At 43.0% G+C, this 25,467-nt stretch overlaps 1 protein-coding gene across 2 annotated transcripts in view; it reads right to left on the bottom strand.

Moving 5' to 3' along the window:
• The window catches only part of PDZD8 (PDZ domain containing 8), a 146,438-nt gene that overhangs the window by 67,322 nt on the left and 53,649 nt on the right, over positions 1 to 25,467 (bottom strand). For both annotated transcript variants that reach the window (XM_032780789.2, XM_032780790.2), the window contains one exon: positions 11,219 to 11,321. In XM_032780789.2, coding sequence (XP_032636680.1) covers positions 11,219 to 11,321 — 103 coding nt within the window. The remainder of the gene's footprint in view (positions 1 to 11,218; positions 11,322 to 25,467) is intronic.

Here is a 25,467-nt window from a genome sequence, read left to right as displayed (position 1 = left end):
TGAAGCATGGGCTGTAAGATTCCATCACCTTTTGTAATGACAACACGAGCGGCAAAGTGGTGGCAGCAGCAGCTGCAGCCCAGTTAGGGTACATAATCCCAGTCTAAGCCCCCACCTATTTTCAGTTGCTTATAACCTTTGACTCTTTCAAAATTTGGGCTGAGCACTTTTTATTTGCCTTGTTTTTGGCTGAAAATGCATTTTCTTCTCAGAGGCTGAGTAAAACTTGAGTTTAGTTGATAGAGTACAGAGTTTTTTTTCGAAAAAGTACACTTTTCCCGCTAGATTTTCTAACTGAGTGCTTCACTTCACAATATTAATTTTAATTCAGTTTTTATGTGGCATATTATTTTTCAAATCTAACAGGCTAGATCGTAACTTAAAAAGCCCTTGGTTGGGAGTTATATAGAGCTGCAGGAGGGAAAATCTGGGAGGGACTGTGTCTCGGAGATTAGGTTTCATGGAGGGGAAGGGGGAGGAGAGAAGAGGAGAATTACATAGGCTGCACATGATGCATCTGTCCTGTTCTGCCAGCTAGTGGGGAAACAAAGGCACAGCCATGGAACCTGCATCCTCCCCTTTGGGCAATGTTTATCCTCAAAACAGCAAGGAAGTATCCCCTACACGCCCAATCTCAGGTTCTGCAATTGTCCCTGATCCTGTCATAAGAAGACAGAGAAGGCAAAAGTTTCTCCGGTCACAATATGGCCTAATGTAATTATATTAAAAACTATCCTAGAGTTCACATGCAAGAAGGTAGACATAAGTTGGGACATGCATTGAAAAAAGACTAGTTCCAACATTGTTGCAGCAAAATATATACATACAGTAGAATTTTACGGAAAATCTCTAGTTAAATAGTAGAAAAGCTATCTGAAGCCTGAAGTTAAAAATGTTTAATGCTCAAGGGTAGAGGGGAAAAAATCTGATGGCCTTCAAGTTTATTTGAAAGACAGATTACAGAATATTACGTAAGGCGCAAATCTCAGATCTATTCCCCGCTGTATTTACAAATATCAAATTTTATAAGACCATGAATTTTCATAAAAAGTGACATTTTCAAAAACCTTTACTTGCTTTAATCCTCCTCTTCTCTTTTGATAGGATTAAACTCTCAAATGGCAGACTGTTAAATAAGCGCACCAAAACGCTAACTGTGAGGCATTTGGCTTTATATATTTATAAATTAGTGTTTTACAGCCACTTCAAATTGACATTACAGTTCAGTATCTCCAGGCAACTCATTTCAATGGTGTTGAATTTGATTTATATGATTTTTTTCATTTTAACATCCATGTGTTCCTATGCCAGATACCTTTAAATATAATTTTTTTAAAAAATCACCTATAAGTAATTTATTTAAATGAAGGTCTGCAAAAAGATGCGGCCTGTCGTTTTTAAAGCACATCAACTGACTTGCCTAAATAATTTTAAAAACTGCATGCAGATAACTCATCAAGGGCCCTATTCAGCCATAAAATCTACCAGAAAGGCTGCAAATCTTGGCAAATCTATTCAGCTGAAAGATCAGGTTGCTGTAGACGCCTCTAATTGCAGAGCCTTTTCCCTGCTGTAGTAATCCTAGAAGATACCTATTTGCTAGGTAAGAGGACAAAACCTGCAGACTGATGCAGATAATCTTCCCTAAATATCTAAGTGTTCCGAGGACTGACTCCCCGAATGCTCAGATTAAGTGCTTGCTGGCATCTCTTTGGAAAGTGAGGATGCTGGGAAATTTACCCAAAAAAATCTGCAGTTTTCTTCATGACTGTGCTGTTTCAAACTCACAGAAATCTTGTGAAACAGCTGGAAAGACAAAATCCTGCTGGACTGGGTATTCTAAATGCATTTCCAGTACTACAATAGCAGAGCAATATGTAGATAGTAACTGAAGTAATGATGCACACTACTATTTCTATTATTTTACTTTCAAACACAGTAAATGCATAAATTATCCAGTTTAAAGTTTACATGCTTATATTGGGCATGAGACACCTAGAAGACAATCTTTAGTGGTTATGAAGTAGGCTGAACTATCCTGCATAAAGGTGAAGCTACTGTGCAAAGAAAGAGAGAAAACACTATTCCCCCCTCCCCAAGCACTGCAGAATAACTTACATTAACAAATCCTAACATCCTAGGCACCTCAAATCTCAGTTCTAGGTTTGTCCCGCTCTACTCTGTTGGGAACAGGCACAGAAATGCTACTATTCTTAGAAAAGTGCTGTGGTACTATATGGACATTTCGGGGGGGGCGGGGTTGGAAGGATACCCACTCAGAAAAGGCATTCATATTCACAGCTGATTTTGAACTAACAAAACTCTATGAAATAAAAACCTAACACCTTGGGGTCCATTTCTCTAGCACACACACTTGTTATCTGGAGTTATTTTCATTTTTTTCCCATAAGATAATTAAAAGTCTGAATAGAAAAAAAACTTTGCTAATCTTGCATATTACTGAGAGTGAAATCTGGCACCTCTGAAGTCAGTGGCAAAATTCCCATTGACTTCAATGAGGCCAAGATTTCACACTATGAACAAAATAGAATGTAGCATAGGACAAATCCAAACTTTTCCATTTGTATGTACCCACCTAATTGAAAAAAGTTAATTTCCATTTCAATGGACAACTTTCAAAACAACTATATAAAAAGCTATGACCCTTACACCCCATACAAGGTATTGCTTCTAGTTAATATCTGTATACTAAAAACAAATAAGTGTCTGAAGTGTAGCAAGACACCCATCTTTAATGATCTTCCCTTCTAAGGTACAGAATACTAATTAAGCATAACTATGACATTACGGTTCAGAAATTAACATTAATTCCACCAGTCTCCACTATTAATTAATGCTTTTAGTAATGTGTGGATTTTGTATGGGAATATGCCAAATCATCTCTGAAATTATTAGTTTGAGCTCTGAACATGATCTGATAAATACCTCAGAGGCATCAGACTCCTTTGTATTATAACAGACATTTCAGTAACACACTGGATATGTTTAATAACACAGCATCATTTTTCAAAACTAATTGTGACACCTACTAATATTCCATAAATAAAGGGATCAGATTAGAATCTCACCATCATTCATTATGAAGTATTAAAGCTGTCTAATCTCTTATCACTGCTAACATAATAAAGAATGAAAATGCCAATAACTACAGAATGAGAATTTTCCATATGAAAACAGTAGAACATAATTCACAGTCCAAATCAGATGCTGTGCCTTCATGTGGTTATAAAGCTCGTCTGAATTAAACTATTCTAAAAATTGAACACGTAATTATTTCATTTGTCTTAAATTGTCTATTGTTCTTGTTTAAGATTTCTGGACTCTTGGAAATCCATTCTAATAATTTTATCTCAAGTATCAGAGGGGTAGCGTGTTAGTCTGGATCTGCAAAAGCAGCAGAGTCCTGTGGCATCTTATAGACTAACAGACGTTTTGGAGCATGAGCTTTCATGGGTGAATACAGTCACTACTGGACTGACTGGCATTAAGAGGAGACAATGTTAAAGAGAACCTATAAGTAATACAAAATCCTCAACTTACCAATGAATAACATCTCCCCACTACAGCCAAGAGTCAACTGCATAGATCAGGGGTCGGCAACCTTTCAGAAGTTGTGTGCCGAGTCTTCATTTATTCACTCTGATTTAAGGTTTCGCGTGCCAGTAATACATTAATGTTTTAAGAAGATCTTTCTATAAGTCTACATACAACAATAGTTTAGTTATATATTATAAAGTAAATGAGGTTTTTAAAATGTTTAAGAAACTTCATTTAAAATTAAATTAAAATGCAGAGCCCCCTGGACTGGTGGTCAGGACCCAGGCAGTGCGAATGCCACTGAAAATCAGCTCGTGTGCCACCTTCGGCACACATGCCATAGGTTGCCTACCCCTGGCATAGATTAATGTTGGAGCTCAGGAAGCTTCTCTTGTTTGGAGGAGCAAGCAATGATGAGGTACAACTTCCCATCCAAATATTCAATCAGTTATTTCTATTGAGTGACTTGTCATTACTATGTGTTAACAGATTCAAGTATATTAAATTCCAGTGTTTGTTTTACTGTGTTGTCAACTCTTACAATTTTATCATTATTCTTGCAATAATCTGGTATTTTTCTTAAGGCGCCAGTTCCTAAAGGCATTTGATTAGGCGAGAATTTTAAAAAAAAAAAAAAAAAAGATGGGGGGGGAATCGAGTCCTCTGGTTGAGGAGAAAATTCTGACCGAACATACCCTAAAGACTCTACACTAAAACAAACAAACAAAACAGCAAATCAATAAAGAGCCTCATTTTTTAAATTTAAAATAAATCTCTGATGTTTTGTTGCATGGTTTGTGATTTTTGCATGCTTGGGGTTGGCAATACTGGCTTTCATAGCGCCAAATTCTAGCCAAGTTTCATGAGTACACAATGGAAGGAAGGGTGCAACAAGCCTTTCCTTGACTCTTGCATTTCTGAACAGAGGTTGCCCAGAATTTGACTGAGCATTACGGTTCCTCCTTGGGTTCTCTTTAGGCTAGTCTTGTCCCCACCCCACCACCTTCACAAATGATCTCCTGATCTGGCCGAGTGTAAAGCATGCTACACTCTTCAAGGGTACTGGAGCAACTGTTCTGATGTGTACTCCCATGCATCCTCACTTGGCATTCTGACTGAATTCTTACTGTGGGCTCCAGCCACACCGCTGTGCCTCAGTGCATGTCTACCTTGCGATAAAAAACTTGCAGGTCCTAGTCTCAGAATACAGGTCAGCTGACTTGAGCCATGGGACTATAAAACTTCAGTGCTGACACTGGGACCAAAGCCTGAGCTTTGAGACTTTCCCCACTTGCAGGGTCTCAGAGTCTGGGCTCCAGCCCAAGTGTTTACACTGCAATTTATTAGACTCACAGCCAGAGCCCCATGAGCCCAAGTCAGCTGAGCTGCAGGTCTTTTATTTAAGTGTGCACATACTCCTCTGGCATGCACAGTAGAAACTGGTACTTCACATCTAGTCTTTTCTTAATCTAATGCCTTGTCTACACTACAAATGTGTTACTAGTATAGAGCTGTAGCAGCAGAGCCTCAGTGTCGATGCAGCATATGCCAACAGGAATTTCACTGTCAGTAACACCACCTCCCCAAACAACAGCTATGCTAACAGAAGCATTCTTCTTAGAGCGTGTGCCATATTTGTCCATGCCTTATATTAGTATACAGCTATATAACTCATTTACAGTATGTGTTCAAGATCCAAGTCTCACAAAGTCACTGAATTTTATTCTTCTTCCCATGTATTCTTGGAATTTTGATCATCAGATAAATTCACCCTACAATAGTACCTCCCAACTGAAGTAAGAAGCAAGTTTTATTAGGAATATTTTCTATCCAAGCTATTACTTTGTCAATTAAAATAGCTCACTTTAAAACAAGCAACAGGTTACTAAATGTTCTGTAACTGATGTTCTTTGAAATATGTTGCTCATGTCCATTCCACTTCAATTGTGTGCATGCCCAGTGTACTAGAATTGGAAATTTTCCCCTTAGCAGTACCAGTCAGGGCAGCGCATACCCCTCCTGTTGCCTTGTGCTGCTGAGTGATGGTATAAAGCATGGAGCGAGCTTCAAACGCCGTGACCTTGTCTCCCCTCCGGGTCCTTTTTATGGGACAGACTCTAATATAGAGGGGTAGGAGGGTGGGTTGTGCAATAGACAGGTGCAACATCTCAAAGAACAATAATTACAGAACAGGTTAGGAACTGTTTTTCTTCTTCAGGTGATTGCACATCTATTCCACTTCTGGTGACTCACAAGCAGTTCAAACCAGAAGTGTGTTTCGGAGTCCAGTCATTGTTCAAGGAAAGGACTGCTTGTCCAAACTTGACAGTCTCTTCTGGAATGCTGATATGGCATAAGGAGTTATACAGGTGCATACTGATGACCAAACTGCAGCCCTACAAGTTTCTGACATAGACAATTGAGCTAAAAATGCTGCAGAAGCGGCATGAGATCTTGTTGAGTGTGCTACCATCCTGCTTGGCAGAGCTATGATGTCATAGCACAGGCACATACAGGAGGAAATCCAGGACAAGACCTTCTGCATTGAGGATGAAAGGCCCTTCATTCTGTCTGCAACTACCATAAGAAGTTGAGAAGATGACTTGAACTGGGTCAGGACAACCAATACCCTTCTAACGTTCAAGATATGGAGCCTCTCCACATTCTTATGAGAATGGGGCTTGGGAAAGATAGTCAGTAAGCATACTGTTTGATAGTAGTGGAAGCCCAACACTAAACCAAAAATCTTGGGTGTGGACTTAAGTATACTTTTATAGGGACAAAGATTGTGTAAGGAGGTTCAACTACCACCTTCCGTAATTCTCCCACTCTTCTCCCAGAGGTAATGACTACCAAAACTGGATGGATAGATGAAGAATAAGTAGCCATGGGGAGGGGGAAAAATAGCATCTGCCATCTGGGGATATCAGCTGACCAAACCCTTTAAGAACCTAATTGACAATGATCAACAACTAGAGTGTGGAAAGCAGAGATAGATGAACTCTAATAGAGCTAACAGATAGAACAAAAACAGTCTAAAATACGCTGTATAGAGGCACAGACTAGCAAAATACTCGTTTGCTCTGACCACTTCAACAGGTAAGAATATCTAATTAAAGGCTCTCTGTCTATTCCCGGAATAGTCTACCTTCTGAGGCATTAACCCTGGAGCATCCAGGCTGCAAGATCAAGAGCATCTGAACTGGAATTTAACAAGCTACCGTGGTCCAGGAGATCAGGTCTGGCTCTGGAGGTAGTGTCAAAGGAGCTTTGGCTGAGAGGATCAGCAGACTGGAAAACCAATATTGTTAAGGCCACACTGGTGCTATTCGGATCCTGTGAGCATGATCCTGCTTGATCCTGAGCAACACTCTGGAAAGGAGCGGAACAGGAGGGCAAACATAAAATCAGATTTTCTTTCTGGGATAACATGAAAGCACCTGTCAGAGATCCCTGACTGTGACCTGCTCTTGAATAAAATAGCTTCTTGTTGTGTTAAGTAGCAAACAGGTCTATCTGAGAGACCTTCACCACAGGTCTGAAAAATAAGCCTTAACTATATGTGCCCTGAGACTACTTGCAATCTTTGCTGAAAGATCTGCCAAATTGTTCTGAATTCCCAGGATGCTTTGAAATGAATTGCACTGGTGACATAAAACACCCAAAGCTGTATTGCACCTTGACAGAGACTGTCCTACCTGTCCCCTCCCTATCCCTATCCTGCACCTTGTTTGCTTGGGGACTGTTCCAAGGACATTGGCTCTTTGGAAGCATGCTGCCTATGCTTTTTCCTTGGCACTGAAGAAGGGAACAGAGTCCCTGCAACGTTTGAAGGGGCACTTCTGACAGAGGCAGATGTGCTCAGTGCCCATCCTAAGTGGGAAGGCTTTGACAGTGGACACCAGACTGCCTCCATGAGGAGATGATGCAGTCTTACCTCTCTATCTTTCTTAATCTGGGGCTTGAAGTCTCTACATATTTGACACCTGTCCTGGATGTAATCCTCATCTAAGCACTTCAGACATTAGAAAGACGGTCACTTAATGGCACAGACTTCTCAAGGCCAGTGCAAGACTTAAAGACTGGAGACAGAGGATTTCTCGGTACGAAGAACTGGTAACCAAAACAAACAACAACTCTAAGTAAAACCAGTTAAATTAAAAATGAAACTTATTCTAAAGCTCTAACTAACTAACTATTGGTGAGTACACTAGCTATAATAAAAACAACACCCCAACCAGTAATCAAAGACGGTAAGAAGAATCTGAGGGTGATCTGGGACAACTGAATGCTTTATACCATTGTGCAGCAACACAAGGCAGCAGAGAGCATATGCTGTCCCAAGAGTACCTGTGATGAGTCTCATGGTACCCAGGACTGTCATCTTGTTATCCACTGCCTCTAGCAAGGGGTACCCCTGCCTGTGGTAACTGGGTGTTCAGGAGCTAACACCACCAGCCTAACCTGCCTGTTAGCCACTCAAACTCTCTCCTCTACATTAGCCCTGTCTGTCTCTTTCAGGTTAACAATAAATGCACTCAAGTCTCTTTGAACCCATGTAATATCCAGCCCGACACCAGCCACTCACAGAAATCCCAAACTCTCTGCCCCCAAGAAGCAGTGTGCTCCAGTTCACTAGTTTTACCTTAAATCACCACTCTTGTAAAAATCATACAGCACTTGTGAACACTTAAAACAAAAACAGATTTAAGAAAGAATGGAGTTTAGATTCAAGAAAATGGTGAAAACAAATGGTTATGATACAAAACAAAAACATAACACACAAACCTGGATCTACAGTTACTACAGTTATCTTTCCCATCTAATAAAGTGGGTTTTCTGCTGCAGAGCTGGCTGGCTTCACAGGAACCAGGATCCAATTTTTCCATGAGAATATCCCTGCTCAGCAAGATGTCTCCTCAGGTGAGGATTCAGAGTGCTTTTCCCCACCCTGTGTTACCATGAAACAGTTTTTTGTAACTATTCATAGACAGGGCAAACCTGTCTTGTTGCAATGTTGCTTTACCATCTCCAAGTGGTTTTGATTGTTTGAAGTGGTCTTTGATAGTTCTGTAACTGAGCAAGGCTAGACCACTGAGGGATAACAACTCCCTCATACTTGAATGGGTGCCAATATTTAAAAAGGGCTCTAGAAGTGATCCTGGCAATTACAGATCGGTAAGTCTAACATCGGTACCGGACAAATTAGTCAAAACAATAGTTAAGAATAAAATTGTCCGACACATAGAAAAACAAACTGTCGAGCAATAGTCAACATGGTTTCTGTAAAGGGAAATCGTGTCTTACTAATCTATTAGAGTTCTTTGAAGGGGTCAACAAACATGTGGACAAGGGGGAACAGTGGGACACGTGTGCTTAGATTCCAGAATAGCCCTTTGGACAAGGTCTCCTCAGGCTCTTATGTAAATTAAGCTGTCATGGGATATAAAGGGAAGGTCCTTTCATGGATTGAAAACTGGTTAAAAGACAGGGAACAAGGGTAGGAATTAATGCTAATTCTCAGATGGAGAGCGGTAACTAGTGTTCCCAAAGTCAGTCCTAAGACAATCCTATTCAATTTATTCAAAATGATCTGAGAGAAAGAGGTAAAAGTGAGTGGAAAGTTTGCAGATGATAGCTAAACTGCTCAAAGATAGTTTAAGATAAAGCAGATGTGGAAAACTTCAAAAAGATCTCACAAAACTAAGTGATCGGGCAACCAAATGGCAAATGAAATTAATGTGATAAATGTAAAGTAATGCACATTGGAAAAATAACCCCAACACTACATACAATAATGATTGGGGCCTAATTAGCTACAACGAGTCAGGAAAAAGATCTGGCTCATCTGGATACGTTCTCTGAAGGATGCACGGAGTGCGCAGAGGCGGTCAGAAAAGCAAACAGGGGTGTTAGGAAGCATTAAAAAAGGAGAGATAGAGAAAAGACTGGAGAATACAATTTGCCCTTATAATCATGGTACGCCCACATCTCGAATACTGTGAAGATGCGGTCTCCCAACATCTGAATAAAGATATTCTAGCACTAGAAGGTTCAGAAAAGGGCAACTAAACAGATTGGGTTTGGAGAGGTCCCATAGAGGAAAGATTAAAGGCTGTAGGCCTCTCAGCTTGGAAAAGAGGAGACTAAGGGGGGAATACGATAGAGGTATAATAAATCAGAGTGATACGGATAAGGAAAAGTTATTTACTTATTCCCATAATACAAGAACTAGGGGTCACCAAATGAAATTAATAGATAGCAGGTTTAAAACAAATAAAAGGAAGTTCTTCTTCACACAGTGCACAGTCAACTTGTTGAACTCCATACCTGAGGAGGTTGTGAAGGCTGGAACTATAACAATCTTTAAAAGGGAACTGGATAAATTCATGGTGGCTAAGTCCATAAATGGCTATTAGCCAGGAAGGGTAAAGAATGGTGTCCGTAGCCTCTGTTCATCAGAGGATGGAGATGGATGGCAGGAGAGAGATCACTTGATCATTGCCTGTTAGCTTCACTCCCTCTGGGGCACCTGGCATTGGCCACTGTCAGTAGACAGATACTGGGCTAGATGGACCTTTGGTCTGAGCCGGTACGGCCGTTCTTATGCCCATAATGAGACATTTTATCCCCTGATGACTAACATTTACTCCAATATCATAAAATGTACTTGCAATATATTTAGATATTTCTGAAAATATAACCCGTACGTACCTCTTGCAATGATTCCGAGTCTTGCTAAGTTACAAACTTTCTGTAGGTACCTTACAACACAATATCCATTATGGATAAATAGTCTGTAAGACACGTTTGATGTAGTGAATTTGTCACATCTGAGATAAGAGTTATTTGCAAAGAACAGGGACCCTTTCCCAAAGGGTCTCCATGTGACAACATTGCTAAGGGAAAAATTTGACTGGAGCACTGGGTATGCACATACCTGAAGTGGAATGGATGTACAATCACTCAAAGAACATGTGGTTCTTACCTTACAGACTTGTTCTGTACATCCACTGAGAATATACTTCAGTTAAATTAATAGATTTCATAAACTAGCTAAGTTGTGTGTAAAATTTCTCAAACTTAAATTGCTGTGTGCAGTATTTTATGTTGAAAGTCATACAATACTGCACACAGCAATTTAACTGTGCAATTTTTAAAGAATGCATATGTGCAGTTGTGCACTTTATTTGTGCATGCAATGTGGGTATTATATGAGCAAGCAACACTGTGGTAGTAACTGCTCATGCAAGTCATGTGTGTGTGTCTTTTTTGACAAGCAGGCCTTTAGTGACAAAAAGTTGGTACCTAGCAGTCCTTGACTGCACTTGATGTACCAGTTACTGAATAATGAACATACATAGTTTAGACCAGGGGTCCCCAACACGGTGCATCTAAATGCACCCGTGTCCTGGCCAGTGGTCAAGCATCCGCCGAAATGCCGCCAAATCGACGCCTCTCAATGACGCTGCTTGCCGCCGACAAGCGACATCATTGAGAGGCATCGCCGCCGAAATTCGGCGACATTTCGGCGGATGCTCGATTGCCGCCACGGGTCCTTTGTCTGGCACTCACCAGACGAAAAGGTTGGGGACCACTGGTTTAGACAGAGTATATGAGATTTTAAGTCATATAGTAACACAATATGTATGCATCTTACCGTTTTAATGGAACTCCGAGATTTTTCTTCCCAGACATTACTGCTCAGCTCAAACGTGCAATGAACATTCGTTTCTCTTTCATAGGATCCAAAAATCAGTAATCTGAAATACAGAAGTAGTAGTAATTTTTAATAATAATTTGGGCTCTGTGTAATCTATAGGTTACATATTTATTATAGAATCATATCTTTTCTTTTTAAACTCATTCATCTTTTTCATATACTGCGATATGAAACCAGGCGTTCTCCCCTATTAAAATTGACACAGAGATACACACACACCTACAACTCAGGCACTGCTCTCACTCAAAAGGGAAGTTTATAGAACACTTGCACCCTCTAGTGGAAGAATTAAGTAAATAAAATTGGACATAATTCTAATGGCCTTTTATAAACATCTAATATTCAAATAAGTAATTTTTTCCCCATAAGATAAACAGAAAAACAAACTGTATTTACAGACAAGTGTTTTGCATATCTTGACTTCATTTCTTCCCCTGCTCTCCCAAAGCCCACTCTCGACTTGCTTGATTCTAATAGCAGACCATTATTATAACCCTGATAAGATTTTGCTTTGTAGCAATTTGTTTCATTACACTGAAGTTCTATTATCCTTGTGATTTTCTTCACAATAGTACTAACACACACGTATTTCATGTATAACATCTTAACCCAAAAGAGGATGATGAGCTTTTCAAACTTGATAACATGCACAATAAATGAAATTCAGAGATATCCGGGGTGGAGAGCAGCTCCCAAGCTTGCTGCACGAGAGTATACAGATGGGACATTTTGGGGTGGATACTGGAGCAAACTCACTGTCTTATGAAGAGAACTGCTGGATGTTTTCAGTTTGTGCAGAGCTGACAAGAATGCTGTTTCCAAGGTCTCATCCAACAGATCTTACTTATAGTAAGCTTCATAACCCTCAATATATTCACATCAAAAGGATGGACAGCTCAAACAATTCTGGGATGCCAGCCTGTTCTAGGAAGTTTAGATACTCCTGATCTAAGGTTTCTAGGTGTCCGTTTTTTGTTTGTTTGTTTGTACAGGAATGCACAGCTGACCGGACCGGTCAAAGTCTGGTTGGCAGGGCTGGCAGGCTCCCTACCTGCACGCAGCTCCCCGGAAGCAGCGACAAGTCCCTCAGCTCCTATGCACAGGTGCAGCAAGGGGGTCTCCACACACTGCCCTTGCCCCAAGTGCCAGCTCCGCAGCTCCCATTGGCTGCCACCACCAATGGAGGTGGTGGTGCCTGTGGACTGAGGCAGCATGCAGAGCCCTATGGCCAACCCTCCACCTAGGAGCTGAAGGAATTGTTGCTGCTTCCAGGCAGCTGTCACAGAATCATAGAATATCAGGGTTGGAAGGGACCTCAGAAGGTTATCTATAGTCCAACCCCCTGCTCAAAGCAAGACCAATTCCCAACTAAATCATCCCAGCCAGGGCTTTGTCATGCCTGACTTTAAAAACCTCTAAGGAAGGAGATTCCACCACCTCCCTAGGTAACCCATTCCAGTGCTTCACCACTCTGAGTGAAAATGTTTTTCCTAGTGCTCAGATCCTGCACTCTTCACCCCTCCCATGCCCCAAACCCCTGCCCCAGCTCTGAGCCCCCTCTCACACCAAACTCCCTCCTGCAGCCCACACCCTCTTCTGTACTCCAACCCCCTGCCCCTGCCCCGAGCTCCCTCCTGCATCCCAAATCCCTCGTCCTCAGTCCCAACCCACAGCCCACACCTCAACCCCTGCTCCACCTCTGAACCCCTTTTGAACACATTCCAAACCCCTCACACCAAGCCCAGAGCCCCCTCTGGCACCCCAAACACCTCATCCCCAACCCCCACCCCAGTCTAAATTCCTCTCCTGCACCCTGAACTCCTCATTTCTGGTCCCACCCTAGAGCCCACATCCCCAGCCTAGAGCCCATACCCTCTCCCACACCCCAACCCCCTGCTTCAGCCCCACCCCCCACCCCAGAGTCCTCTCCCGCACCCCAAACATCTTATCCTCAGCCTCCTCTCAGAGCCTGCACCTCCAGCCGGAGCCTTCATCCCCTCCCGTGCCCCAACCCGATGAAAATGAACGAGTGAGTGACAGGAGATGGAGTGCGTGGAGCATGGCCTCAGAGCAGGGGGCCCCTGAATGTACCTGCATTTCAAGGACTGTACCTTCATTTTAATTCAGTGAACTGTGCAATATACGCGCATATCTTGGATTTTGATCAATGTGATCCTGAAGCTGGTGAAAGATACACAATGTAACATTTTAAGTGCAAGTGGGGAGGAAGGGGAAGAAGAATGAAGACAAAGGAAGTTAGAAACCCACAGCGGAAGTTATTTCATAGCTAAAATTAAAATTTTACCACATTCAAATATCTCCACTCATTCCGAACAACCAACACTTCTGAACCATGGTTCTCGGTTATACAGTCATGTTCAAGAAAGTGTCTAAAAAGCACCTGTCTGAAAGCTAAACTACATTCTCCCAAAGTTAAAAACCTGTTAGAAAAGGTTTCACTAATAACTATTAGTATCGGAAGGACCCTTGTGCACCAATCCCAGAAAAACCCTCTCCAGCTAACCTCTAAGCCATAGCTTTTTAATTGGCACTCGTCTTCTAATACCTTTAACAGTAATAACTTTCTTACAGCTTCTTCATATGAAGAATAAGCTTACGAATCTTATCTGGATCCAGGGGGGAGGAGGAGATGTGAACAGCACTAGGTAGGACAGTGGTCCCCAACATGGTGCCCGCAGGCACCATGGCACCGCCGGGGCATTTATGTGCGCCCGCGTAGCGCCCAGCATGGGAGACGAGCCACTGCCCCATGTCTGACAGGGACAGAGAACTCTGGGGCTGCAGGCTGTGGGCACCAGTGTTCTCTGTCCTCGCAGCTTCTCTCCATCTTCTCTCTGGATTCACATACTATGTTATATTAAATATGATGTTTTTCGTATTATTTAATGTACAAATACAAAAAAAAGTCTTGAAAATTTGTTGGCGCCCGCCACACTCTTCTGAGAACATGAACATGCTACTGGCCACAAAAAGGTTGAGGACCACTGACGTAGGATAATAATATTTCATCTTTTTACCCTATTATAATGATGTCTGGCAATGTATAGCACTTCTTGCAGTTAGTTTGTACCAGTCTCTCACATGCTAAGTTCTCATCATACTACTCTCTCTTCTGGGCATGAATTCTAATCTTTCTTTCAGGGACAAGAGGATGAGATCAGGACACTGGTTTACTTGCTAACATTGTTCTTCTATCTCCATATTCTTAAATACTCTCAAAATGAAAGCACAAAGAGAAATGTAATATTGAGCAATGCCAACTATTTAATGAGGAATGCTTGTTATTAAAAATACAAAACATTTATCTGATAAAGCTAAAATTTTAAATATAGAAATAAAAGAGTTGAATATGGCTCTAATTTACCACTATTTACCACTATCTGGAATATATCTAGAGTAATGTCATTAAAGCCAGTATTAACCTACTGCAGTAGAGTACAACGCTGTCACAAAATGACAATTTCTTAAGCAACAGATGCTGAATTACTCCAGTAACCAGCCTATCAGGCTTTCGGAACATAACACAACACTGCATATGATACAGTTGTTAATAGGTTCTAATAATTTAGATGTGGAAGGAAAGTTAATATCTGGGCCAAAGTCAGCCCTGGTGTAACCAGTCATAATTCCCATTGGCTTCAATAGGAGGTACGCATGCATATATCCAAGCTCATTTTAGTCCGCAGTCTTGTTTCTCTAAGCAGTGAGGCAAAGAAAATAAAAAAAAGATAGTTCTGCTAGATATTTAGGAAAAGCAAAGAAATTTTCAGCTAACAAAACAATGTTTAGGGAACTAGCCAGTACCTTCAATATAATAATCACAGAGCATATTATTTATAGGATACCAACACCTCCTCCACTTTAACAAACATTTACTTCATTCACGGACTTCTCCCTTTCACAAATAAAGTCACTTTACCAACTCCGGATTTCTTCTTGAGTGAACAGGTATGCCATTATTTCAAAGATATATAAATACCAATCGTTACAGTTATTCTTGAAGCCTCTGGTATCAAAACAGATTTGGCTGTTTCCTTTAAGTTACAGATTAATTAGGTGGCTTAAAACAAGTGATGAATGAAAAAAATGTTAACCCTTTATAGATCAATTTATTTGGTGGTATTTATAAGCAGAGGAGTTCAAACATTTGTGCTGTGTTCATCCACCACATTTTCCCCCTCAGCTCCTATTTAGGTCTAGCAACTGTTGTCATAACTCACTTGCAGTTCAACTTTACCACTTATTTGTTTAGACACCACTGATTTGATTACTTCCCCTGCTCCAGTTCGGTTGATTAGTCCTTGTTTGATTATACAATACTCAGTTCATGTTTGGGCAATGGATTACTTAGACCCACAAATTCAAGCCTTGTTTGCCTTCTTTTTTTCCTTAAAGCCATCCCAAGTAAACCACCGTGTTTGTTTTCTGTTCCCCTTTCCAACTTCAGATGTTAGAGGAGATTTTGGGATCTGTGTCCCATTTTTGCTACTTGTTAACTGTTAAAAGCTGAAGATATATTTCGATGCTAAAGCTTTTTTTAAAAAAATCAGACTTAAAAATCTGAGCCACTGTCAACAACGGAAAAGTATTAGAAACTTACAAAGACAGAGAAGTCAACTGTGAATTTAAGTAGAGAGTCATTACAACAGGAGTCATGCAGGTGTCCGGCCCACTCCTACTGTCTTTGGAGTGCTTTGTTATTTGTACAGGCCAATATTTTTTGAATATGAATGCCTAAAATTTCAGCACTTAAATATATAAATCTGATTCTTTAGAAGAAACAAGCACCACACCTTCTGTCACAGAGTAGCTAGGTCTTTAAGAGCAATCCATGCCCAACTCTTGCCTATATATTTCCTCTCAAATTATGTACCTGTAAGCTACAAAGATTGATGGGAAGAGGAAAAGAAGATATAAAAGGCAGGTCCAGTTCCCTCACTCTGGGGACTGACTGTCTCTTCGCTTCAGGTTTGTCTACACTACAATTAAAAAACCCACAGCACTGAGTCTCAGAGCCTTTGTCAGATCACTCAGTCTCACAGGGATCAGGCTCTGGGGCTATAAATAGTGTAGACCAGGGGTCAGCAACCTTTCAGAAGCGGTGTGCCAAGTCTTCATTTATTCACTCTAATTTAAAGTTTCGCATGCCAGTAATACATTTTAATGTTTTTTAGAAGGTGTCTCTCTACAAGTCTATATATTATATAACTAAACTATTGTTGTATTGTAAAATAAACAAGGTTTTCAAAATGTTTAAGAAGTTTCATTTAAAATTAAATTAAATTGTTGATCTTACGCCGCCGGCCTGCTCAGCCCACTGCTGGTCTGGGGTTCTGTTCATCTAGGCTGGCAGTGGGCTGAGAGGAGCCTGTGGCCGGGACCCCAGCTGGGAAGGGTCCGGCAGCCAGAACCCCAGACCAGCAGCGCGCTGTGCAAGGCTAGCAGCCGGGATCCCAGACCAGCAGTGGGCTGAGCCGCTCAGGGTTTCCATCCGCCAGCTCCTGCCAGCCGGGATCCTGGCTGCCAGACCCGCTCACCCCGCTGCCGGTCTGGGGTCCCGGCCCTGCCCACATACAGTGGGTACCTACCTTCTCCCTGGTTCTGGCCCAGCCTCTTCCTCTCTCTGCACTGAGCTGAAGGTGGGAGTGGACTGAGCACAGGGCTGGGGGTGAAGGGTCTGGCCAGAAGCTAGAAGTAGGGTTGGGGCAAGAGAGTGGGTGTGGGGGCACTTACCTGGGCTGATCCCATTTGGTGTGAGGGTTGCAGGTGGAACGTGAGTGGCGGTGCAGGAACTCCCATTGGTGCTCAGGTGGGATAGGGATGTGGGGGTGCAAGAGACAGGGCAGAGGGCTAGGCACATGTGAGAGGGGTGCAGGTCTCGGGTAGGAGGACTGGGTATGTGTGGGGTGTCAGAGTCAGGGCTGGGGTCATGCAGGCTGAAAGAGTCAGAGGGCTGGTGGTACAGGGTTCATGGCAGGGCCTGGAGGTGTGTGGGGGGGGTGCAGGGCTCAGGTGGATGATTGCCCTCCCCAGAACCCTCAAACCCCCCGCTCCTTGTCCCAACTACCCCCTCCTGGGGACCCATCCCCTATCTAAGCCTCTCTGCCCCCTGTCCGACTGCCCCTAGGACCTACCCCCTACCTGTCCCGACGCCCCAATCTTATCTACACCCCCGCACCCAGACAGAACCCCCAGACTCCCATGCCTATCTAACTGCTACCAGACCCCTGACAGGGACCCTAGAACTCTGGACCCATACAATGCCCCTTGCTCCCTGCTTCCAGCCCCTCTCCACATCCCACATCCTGACAGCCTCCCCCCAGAACTGACTCATCAACCCCCCAAGCTCTTGTCCCCTGACCACCCCTCCAGGACCCTCCCACCCTAACTGCCCCCAGGACCTCCTTGCTCCCTATCCCCTGACTGCCTGATCCCTATCCACCCCCACACCTAACAGACCCTGGGACTCCCATGCTCAATCCAACTCCCCTGCTCTCTGATTGCCCCACCAGAGCCCCCGCTCTGAACCACCCCCCCCCAGGATCCCACCCCCCATCCAACCCACTCTGCTCCTGTCCCCTGACTGCCCCTGACCCTTAATTCCAACTGCCCCACCCCCGGACCCCTTACCATGAGGCTCCCCGCTGATCCGGAGCCCCGCCGCCGCATGTGCAGTGCTCTGCAGGGCGGGGCTGCGCACGGCGGCAGGGCTCCGGATGAGCGGGGAGCTTCTTTCCCTCCCCACGGAGCCAAACACTGCCCCGTAGGAGTGCGCAGCCCCAACCCCCAGAGCGCTGTGTGGGGCGGCAGGGCTGCAGGGCTCTAGGGCAAGGGGGGGAAGATGGGGGAGGGGCCAGCGGCTTGCTGCGCTGGGCCCGGTGCTTCAGCCTAGGAGCGCGGACCCACGTCGGCAGGATTTTTAATGGCACACTGGGGTCCTGGCAGGCACCAGCGTGCCATTAAAAATTGGCTCGCGTGCCATCGGTTGCCGACCCCTGGTGTAGACAATTGAGCTCAGGCTGCAACCTAGGCTTTGAGACCCTCCCACCTTCACTCAGGGTCTCAGAGCCCAGGATGCAGCCTAAACATCTACACTGCACTTTTGTAGCCCCGCAGCTCAACTGATGTGGGCCAGCTGCAGGTCTTTTATTGCAATGTAGACATACCCTAAGGCAGTGGTTCCCAAACTTTAACAACCTGTGAACCCCTGTCACTAAAATGTCAAGTCTCGAGAACCCCCTTCTAAAAAAAAAACATTTCCAGGGATTTTCTCATTTACCCGAGTATAAATGATAAAAGCAGTGATCTTGAAAATATAAAAATTGTTCTTAGGACATGCTTATTACACACTATTTATTAAGTGTCCCTGGCCTCTGTTTGCCAGAAGTTGGAAATGACCGACGGGGAATGATCACTTGATTACCTGTTCTGTTCATTCCCTCTGGGGCACCTGGCACTGGCCACTGTTGGAAGACAGGATACTGGGCTAGATGGACCCTTGGTCTGACCCAGCAGGGCTATTCTTATGTTCTTATTTATCATTATAGTATTTTTATTACATTATGAAAACTGCAACGCTCCTCCATGATCTCACTTTCATAGCTTGTGTCACTTTGAATAAGCCTGTTCTAAGACAAGGCTCCTATGTTTCATCAAAGAGTATCAGATGTGAAATAGCATGAAGGTATTTAAGAAGCCAACTCAAAGAGTTCCTCCTACACAAGCATTCAGGTCTTGAGCAGTCCAGACAAACAATGCACATTATAACAAAGCTTAAACTTGTTTGTCATAATATTTTTAAAAATACTAGTTGCCTATTTAATTTTAAAAACAGCAAAAAATATCCACCTCTCTTTCCATTTCTTATAAGGAGTCTTGAAGTTGAAATCTCCTCAGTGTTATAGATATGCTTGCTTTGATCCTCTTAGCCCTTGGAAGCCCAGGGGTTCCGGGCTGCTGGCCCCGTGCTCCCCGGTGTTCCTAGAGACAGCTCTGTCTGCCATTAGGGAAATTTTTTCCAAGAACCCCCTGTAACATTTCGTGAACCCCCAGGGGTTCTCAAATCTCCATTTGGGAACCACTGCCCTAAAGTATGCTTTTAAACATCTGTGTTTGGCCCATGTTAGCTGACTTGGGCAGCTGGCTGTAAAACTGCAATGTAGGCATTCAGGCCCAGGCTGCAGCCTGGGCTCTAGGATCCTCTCTCCTCACGAGGACCCAGAGTTTGGGCTTCAGTCTAAGTGTCTACACCACTACTTTACAGCCCCACAGCCTGAGCCCAAGTCAGCTGACATGGATCAGCTGGTGTTTAACTGGTGTAAACATGCCCTTAGAAGCCTGAAAGGGAACAGCAGTGGCTAAGGTTTCTCTAGAGAAAAGGTTAGGTTTAGGATTAGGGACAGTAACTGCCTGGAACCTCTGTGCCAAGAAGAGGACTTCTAAAACATAGGGAAAAATATTGGGGAAACCATAATACAAAGTGAAAATTAGTAAATATTTGTATAACTTTTGTTTAGAAGAAATTTTTGTAGCCCCTAAGAAGAGTCAAATGAGACAGGTATCTTGTAGAGGTGCTGGGATATATTTTGTGCATTAGACACTAAACCAGACCTTAGGAAGGAAAACTGGTTTGGAACGTCAATCTGTGTCTGTGATTAATTACAAATACAGGAGGTAAAGGTACCGCCACATCCAAATGCCAGAGAAAGGAGTAGCCCCCTCACTCCTGCTGACCTTGAAAATTTTGACCACAGTGTCTAACATGTCCTATGTAGGTGCTTTGAGAAACTGCAGTTTCAGTAGAGACTTCAGATTTTTAGCAGCTAAAATCTCCAAAGATTCCATCCTCACTAAGCATTCTACATCCTCTTACAGCTCCTACAGTTGACCAGCTTGTACATGGGCCACCTCAACAGAGTAATTGAAAATGTTCCCTCCAGCCCGCGGCTAAAGGGGTGAGACCTGACCTTCCCTGTAATGCAGAGGCGGGCAAACTACAGCCCACGGCCCGTGGGGCCATCCTGCTCAGCCCCTCCCCTGTTGTCCCCCCCCCACCCCACAGCCTCAACTCACTGTGCCAGCAGTGTAGCAGGCTCCGGCCAGACAGCGTGGCTCGGGGCAGATTTACAAGTGAACACAGGGTACCCTGGCACGGGGTCCCTTAACAACCGGGGGCCCCAGAGCCAGGCACTGAAGCAGCTCAGCACCAGTGCACCCCCTGTGGAGGGGGGGGCTGCATTGAGGGGGCAGAAGACCAGGCGGGCAGTGCTGGTGTCGGGAAACACGGCCGGAGAACTCAGGACCACCTGGCGACCATGCAGCCAGCCAGAGAGAAGCAGTGCTTTGAAGGGGAAACTGCCACTTCTCTCCGGTTGCACAGCTGCCCCTGCTCTTCCTGAGCCCTCCACCCATGTTCGCAGGGCCACATTCTGAAAGAGGCTTGGGTGCAGTGGTGGATTGGGGGTGGAATCCCAGGGGGTGATTAGGGGGGCAGCTGGGGGGGAAGTTGGATAGGGGGTGGGGTCCCGGGGGCAGTTGTGGCAGGGATCCTGTGAGGGGGTGGTCAGGGGACAAGGAGCTGGGGGGGGGTTGGATGGGTCGGAGGTTCTGAGGGGGGCAGTTAGGGGGAGGAAAGTGGAAGGGGGCAGAGGCCAGGCTGGTTGGGGAGGCACCACCTTCCCTACCCGGCCCTCCATACCGTTTTGCAACCCCGATGTGGCCCTCAGGCCAAAAAGTTTGCCCTCCCCTGCTCTAACGGCTGCGCTGGGCTGGGGAGGAGCCAGGCACTGAAACTGAGAGCAGGCAGTCTGTCCTATGGTACCAGTGACCTCTTCCTAGCAGCCAGGCAAGGTGGAGGAGAAAACCTCTATCAATACAGGTTTACTGGCTGCTGACTGAACATGTAAAAAAGAAATATCTACAAACTTTTGTTTTTCTAATTTTCAGAAACAGTAACTTTTAAACCCTTAATATTTTAGAAATAGTAGAATAATATAATAATAATAATAATATAATAATAGTAGAATAATAGTTTCAAAGTAGATTGATTTTTGTTCTAAATTCTTTAAAAAGAACAACATGTACTTTGTGCTGGTGCCACGTATTACTGTGTTTTTCCATTGTAGGGCTGTTTTGTCAAGTAGGCCTATCCAAGGGTCATATACTTCAATTACTATTTTACATAGCATGATATATATTCCAAGATAATGAAAGGTAATCATTTAATCCTGTTTGCTTTACAAAGGTGAACCTATGCAGATAAATGTTATGTTTAGCAGATTAGTCTGAAAAGATTATTTTCCCCATAATAAACTCAAGTTAATATGTCTTACTTGTAAACTAGTCTCTACAGGTTAACATGAAAATCTTCACAGTTGGAGAATCAGAGTTGCTTTTCATCCTCCAAAGAAAATATAAAAATGATTATGAAGTTGTCAGCCTGACTTATTTGCTCTTCCAATTCTTTGAGAACATACTCAAATACAGGTAACAAACTGAAGGTAATCTTGCTTTGGTCTTAAAACATTACCTAGAATATTTATCAAAAAATAAATATATTATTTTTGCAGCAGCAAAAGATCGTATTGCCCCAGCAACATTCATTTACAACTTTTATTATCTATTACCTAACACCTAGAAGTCCTAGTTATTGAAGTTATATTTTTATAAGCAATGCTTAAATTGGGGGAAAATAATCCTGCATATAACTACTACAGACCCTCCTCTCTTCTTTAGTCTCTCTCCTTTAAAAAAAAAATAAAAAAATGCAACATTTAAAAAATGCAATTTTCAGGCATTTCCTGGGGGCGAATACTAAGCTCGGCTCTAAATGCAGTGCATAAGTGCACACACAAAAAACTGATTGGGGTGAAGAGAGTGTTAATTACTAATCTGCAGTAGAGAACAAAAAACCTTTGGTTTGCAAAATGTCATCCCAAAACTTAATTAATGTAGTTTAAAGATTCAATTCTTACTAATACGTAAAAGAAGCTAAACATTACTCATCTGTCATTAGTAATAAGATGGTTCTTTTTAAATTGTATGGAACTGCATTTCTCAGAGAATTGGTAATGAGGACAACAGCATTCTGTGTTTGAATGTGATCAGCACTGGCAAGGACTGTATCACTGATGCCACGCAGCGTTCAGTGCTGAAGCCAAGTGACTGTTAATAAGGCTAGGGAGTCATAGCCAAAATAACAGAGAGGGCAGGTGAGGAGAGCAATGGTTCAAGCAGGCATGTTTTAGCTGATGAAACAACCTAGGATGGGACATTTGTCATGTGGAGAAGACAAGTGTTAAGCTGAACAATTTTTTTTTGTGTGGCGAAGGGGAGGGGCACGGGGTAGAGTGTTCTGAGCACTCCATACAAACAGACTGAATTTGAAGCCTTCCTGACTCCAATACTGACCCACTTCCTGACCCCCCTGCCCTCCAGTGTTCAATAATTCAGAAGGGCGGCTCTAAACAGAGACCTGCCACAGAAAAAAAAAATGGTTATTCATCTTGCAGTACCTGTTGTTCTTTGAGACAGTCTGTCGTTGTGGATCCTACTACTGGTGTGCATGTGACCTTAGCACGGGAATTTGGAAGTTGTGTCCCATAAAGGCTATGCATATGCCCTTCATGTCTTCACTCTCCCCGAAGGGAATAAAGGGCAGAGCAATCCTGTCCACCATTCAAATTTCCTTTGTCATCCAAAGATCCCAAGAGAAGTCTCTGAGCTGTGGGGATGGAGAGTGGGCTGTGGGATCTGTACGCACAGAACACCTCAAATAACAACAGTTACTGCAAACTGAGTAACTGATTTCTCTCCTTGAAATTCCTGTGCATCTGGTTCCCACTTATGGTGATTAGCCAGTAGTTCAACATTCCAGGCAGTCGGGACTAGGAGCTCATTTTAAATGACTGCAGGACTGTTCAGCCAACCTGTGCATTAGTTCTAGAAGTTGATATTAGCGAATAACGATTGATGAACAAGTGCACCGAGGACTATGTTGCCTCTCTACAATCTCTGTGATCAGAACTTTAATGAAGCACGTCACAGATGAGGCCTGCATTCTGGTGGAATGGGCAGAGTAACCTGATCAGGGAGTTGCAGTTTGTTACTATCCAAGGTTACCCTTACAGTGCATTTCAAAGTTCCTGAAGCAGAAAGAGGTCTACCTTTAGATGAACTTCCATATGAAAAAAATGTCTAGGACAGTGCTTCTCAAGCTATCTGATGTGGGGGATCGGCAATTTTTTGCCCCCAATGTGCCAGAGACCAGTGCCATATTATCATCCTATTTGACGCTCTTATGAGGAAACTCGCTGTGGACCGGTAGCCGATGGCTCGCAGACTGGCACCAGTCCACGGACCACCACTTTGAGAAGCACTGGTTTAGGAGATCTTCTAGCCAGTCTTTGCCTATTAAGGTAGTACAAAAAAGCGTCCTTTTCAATCTAGGATATGCAGTTTTGTTTCATCAGGAGAAAAGTGAGGTCTTGGAAAAAATACAGGTAACTGGATATGAAAGTCCAAAAATACTTTCAGAATAAATTTTGGATGAAGCCTCAGTTCCCCGTACACCATTTTTTATATAGACAGTGTGGTTTGCCATGACCGCCTGGATTTTGATTACTCTGCATGCAGAAGTAATAGCCACCTCTCAACTGAAAGTGGTCAAGGGAGCAGGATGATAGGGCCTTGAAAAAAAGGTACCAACTAGAGAGGTAAGGACTAGGTTCAAGCTTCAAGAAGGTGGTATTTTCCTTCCGGTGGACACGCTCAGTAGGACTCAAACATTTTGAGCACTGGGTGATAAAAACTGAAGAACCCTGAATATGAGAATGAAAGGCTGAAATTGCTGCTAAGTGAATCTCAATGGAGCTGTGAGAAAGGCTAGATTGTTTAAGAGATAATATGTAGTCCAAAATTACCGAAATAGATGACTGAAAAAAGTCATATCTTCTGCCATAACAAGAAGCACTTCCACTGAGCAATATACATCTTCCTAGTGGAAAGTCTCCTGTTTTCCATAAAGATTCTCTATACATCAGCTGAGCATTCCCTAGCTGCTGGCACCAGCCAGAGAGTCTCCATGATATTAGAAGAAAGTTTATTAGTCAATTGGAAAACAGTATTGGGAAGTCCTTAGTTTAGTCCTTCGGGTCTTCAGCTCTGACTCAGGGGCATCATTTTAACCCTTCTGTACCCACTGAGTAGCAATACCAAAATGATCAAAACAGAGCCATACAGATAGTCCATAAAATATTACAAACAATTCCTGCACTCTTCACAGCAGAAACTTACACCTGGGTCACACCACTTTTTGCGTCAAATTAGAGAACAAGTTTCTAGTTGTGTCAGCCTGGCTGTTTTGAGTATTGAAACCTTTACTTTTAAGGAAGTTTTTAAAGAGAACACATGCTGAATGCATAAAAAAACTAGCAAGAATTCAAGTTTTTAAATTTTAAATGGCAGCATTAACTAAGTCAGCAGTTTATTTTGTGCCAGGTGCTGTTTTTTCAAATTCAACTAAATAGTTTAGAATCTTCTCAAATTTGCAATGAAACAAGTGTAAATCAAATGGCTTTATGGGCCTTTTGTGGTTCAGTTGACTCAAGTTTCAATATCATGAATTATGATGTCATTAGGAATGACAAGAGTAACCTAACATAGCATTGTAATTCAAAATAATATAAATACTGTACTTTTTTTTAAAAAAAAAACATTTCCAGATAAAACGTTCCATACATTTCAAACATGTACAATGCTATCTTCTTCTAGGAGAGTGAGGGTGCCAGGAAAGTAATAAAGAACTGCTCTTAGTTCAACTGAAAGTTTGGAGGAGATTATGAATTCCACACATTGCAAGGGAGCTAAAGAAGAGGAAGTAACCTTCTCAAAAATCCTTCAGAGCCAACAAATAAGCGAAGGCAGAAAATACTGGAGCTGAACTGTTGGCCGTGCATTTTTGTTCTCTGAAACATTTGGTCAGATTCCAGCCTGAAAGTGGAATTTTTGAATGGCATGACATGCCTTTCACAGGTGGGGGGAGAAGGGGCTGATCTTCTTGGCAAGAGACTAGGTGGATCAGCTGGAAGGGTGATAATATACAATGCAAGGGGAGGGTGCTGTGGAGGAAAATACAGAATAATCTAATTCTGTGTGCCATGAACAAA

This window comes from Chelonoidis abingdonii, chromosome 15, assembly GCF_003597395.2.
Source record: "Chelonoidis abingdonii isolate Lonesome George chromosome 15, CheloAbing_2.0, whole genome shotgun sequence".
Classification (NCBI taxonomy): Eukaryota; Metazoa; Chordata; order Testudines; family Testudinidae; genus Chelonoidis; species Chelonoidis abingdonii.
The sequence above is the reverse complement of the archived record's forward strand: the minus strand, read 5'-3'. Positions and strand labels throughout refer to the sequence as shown.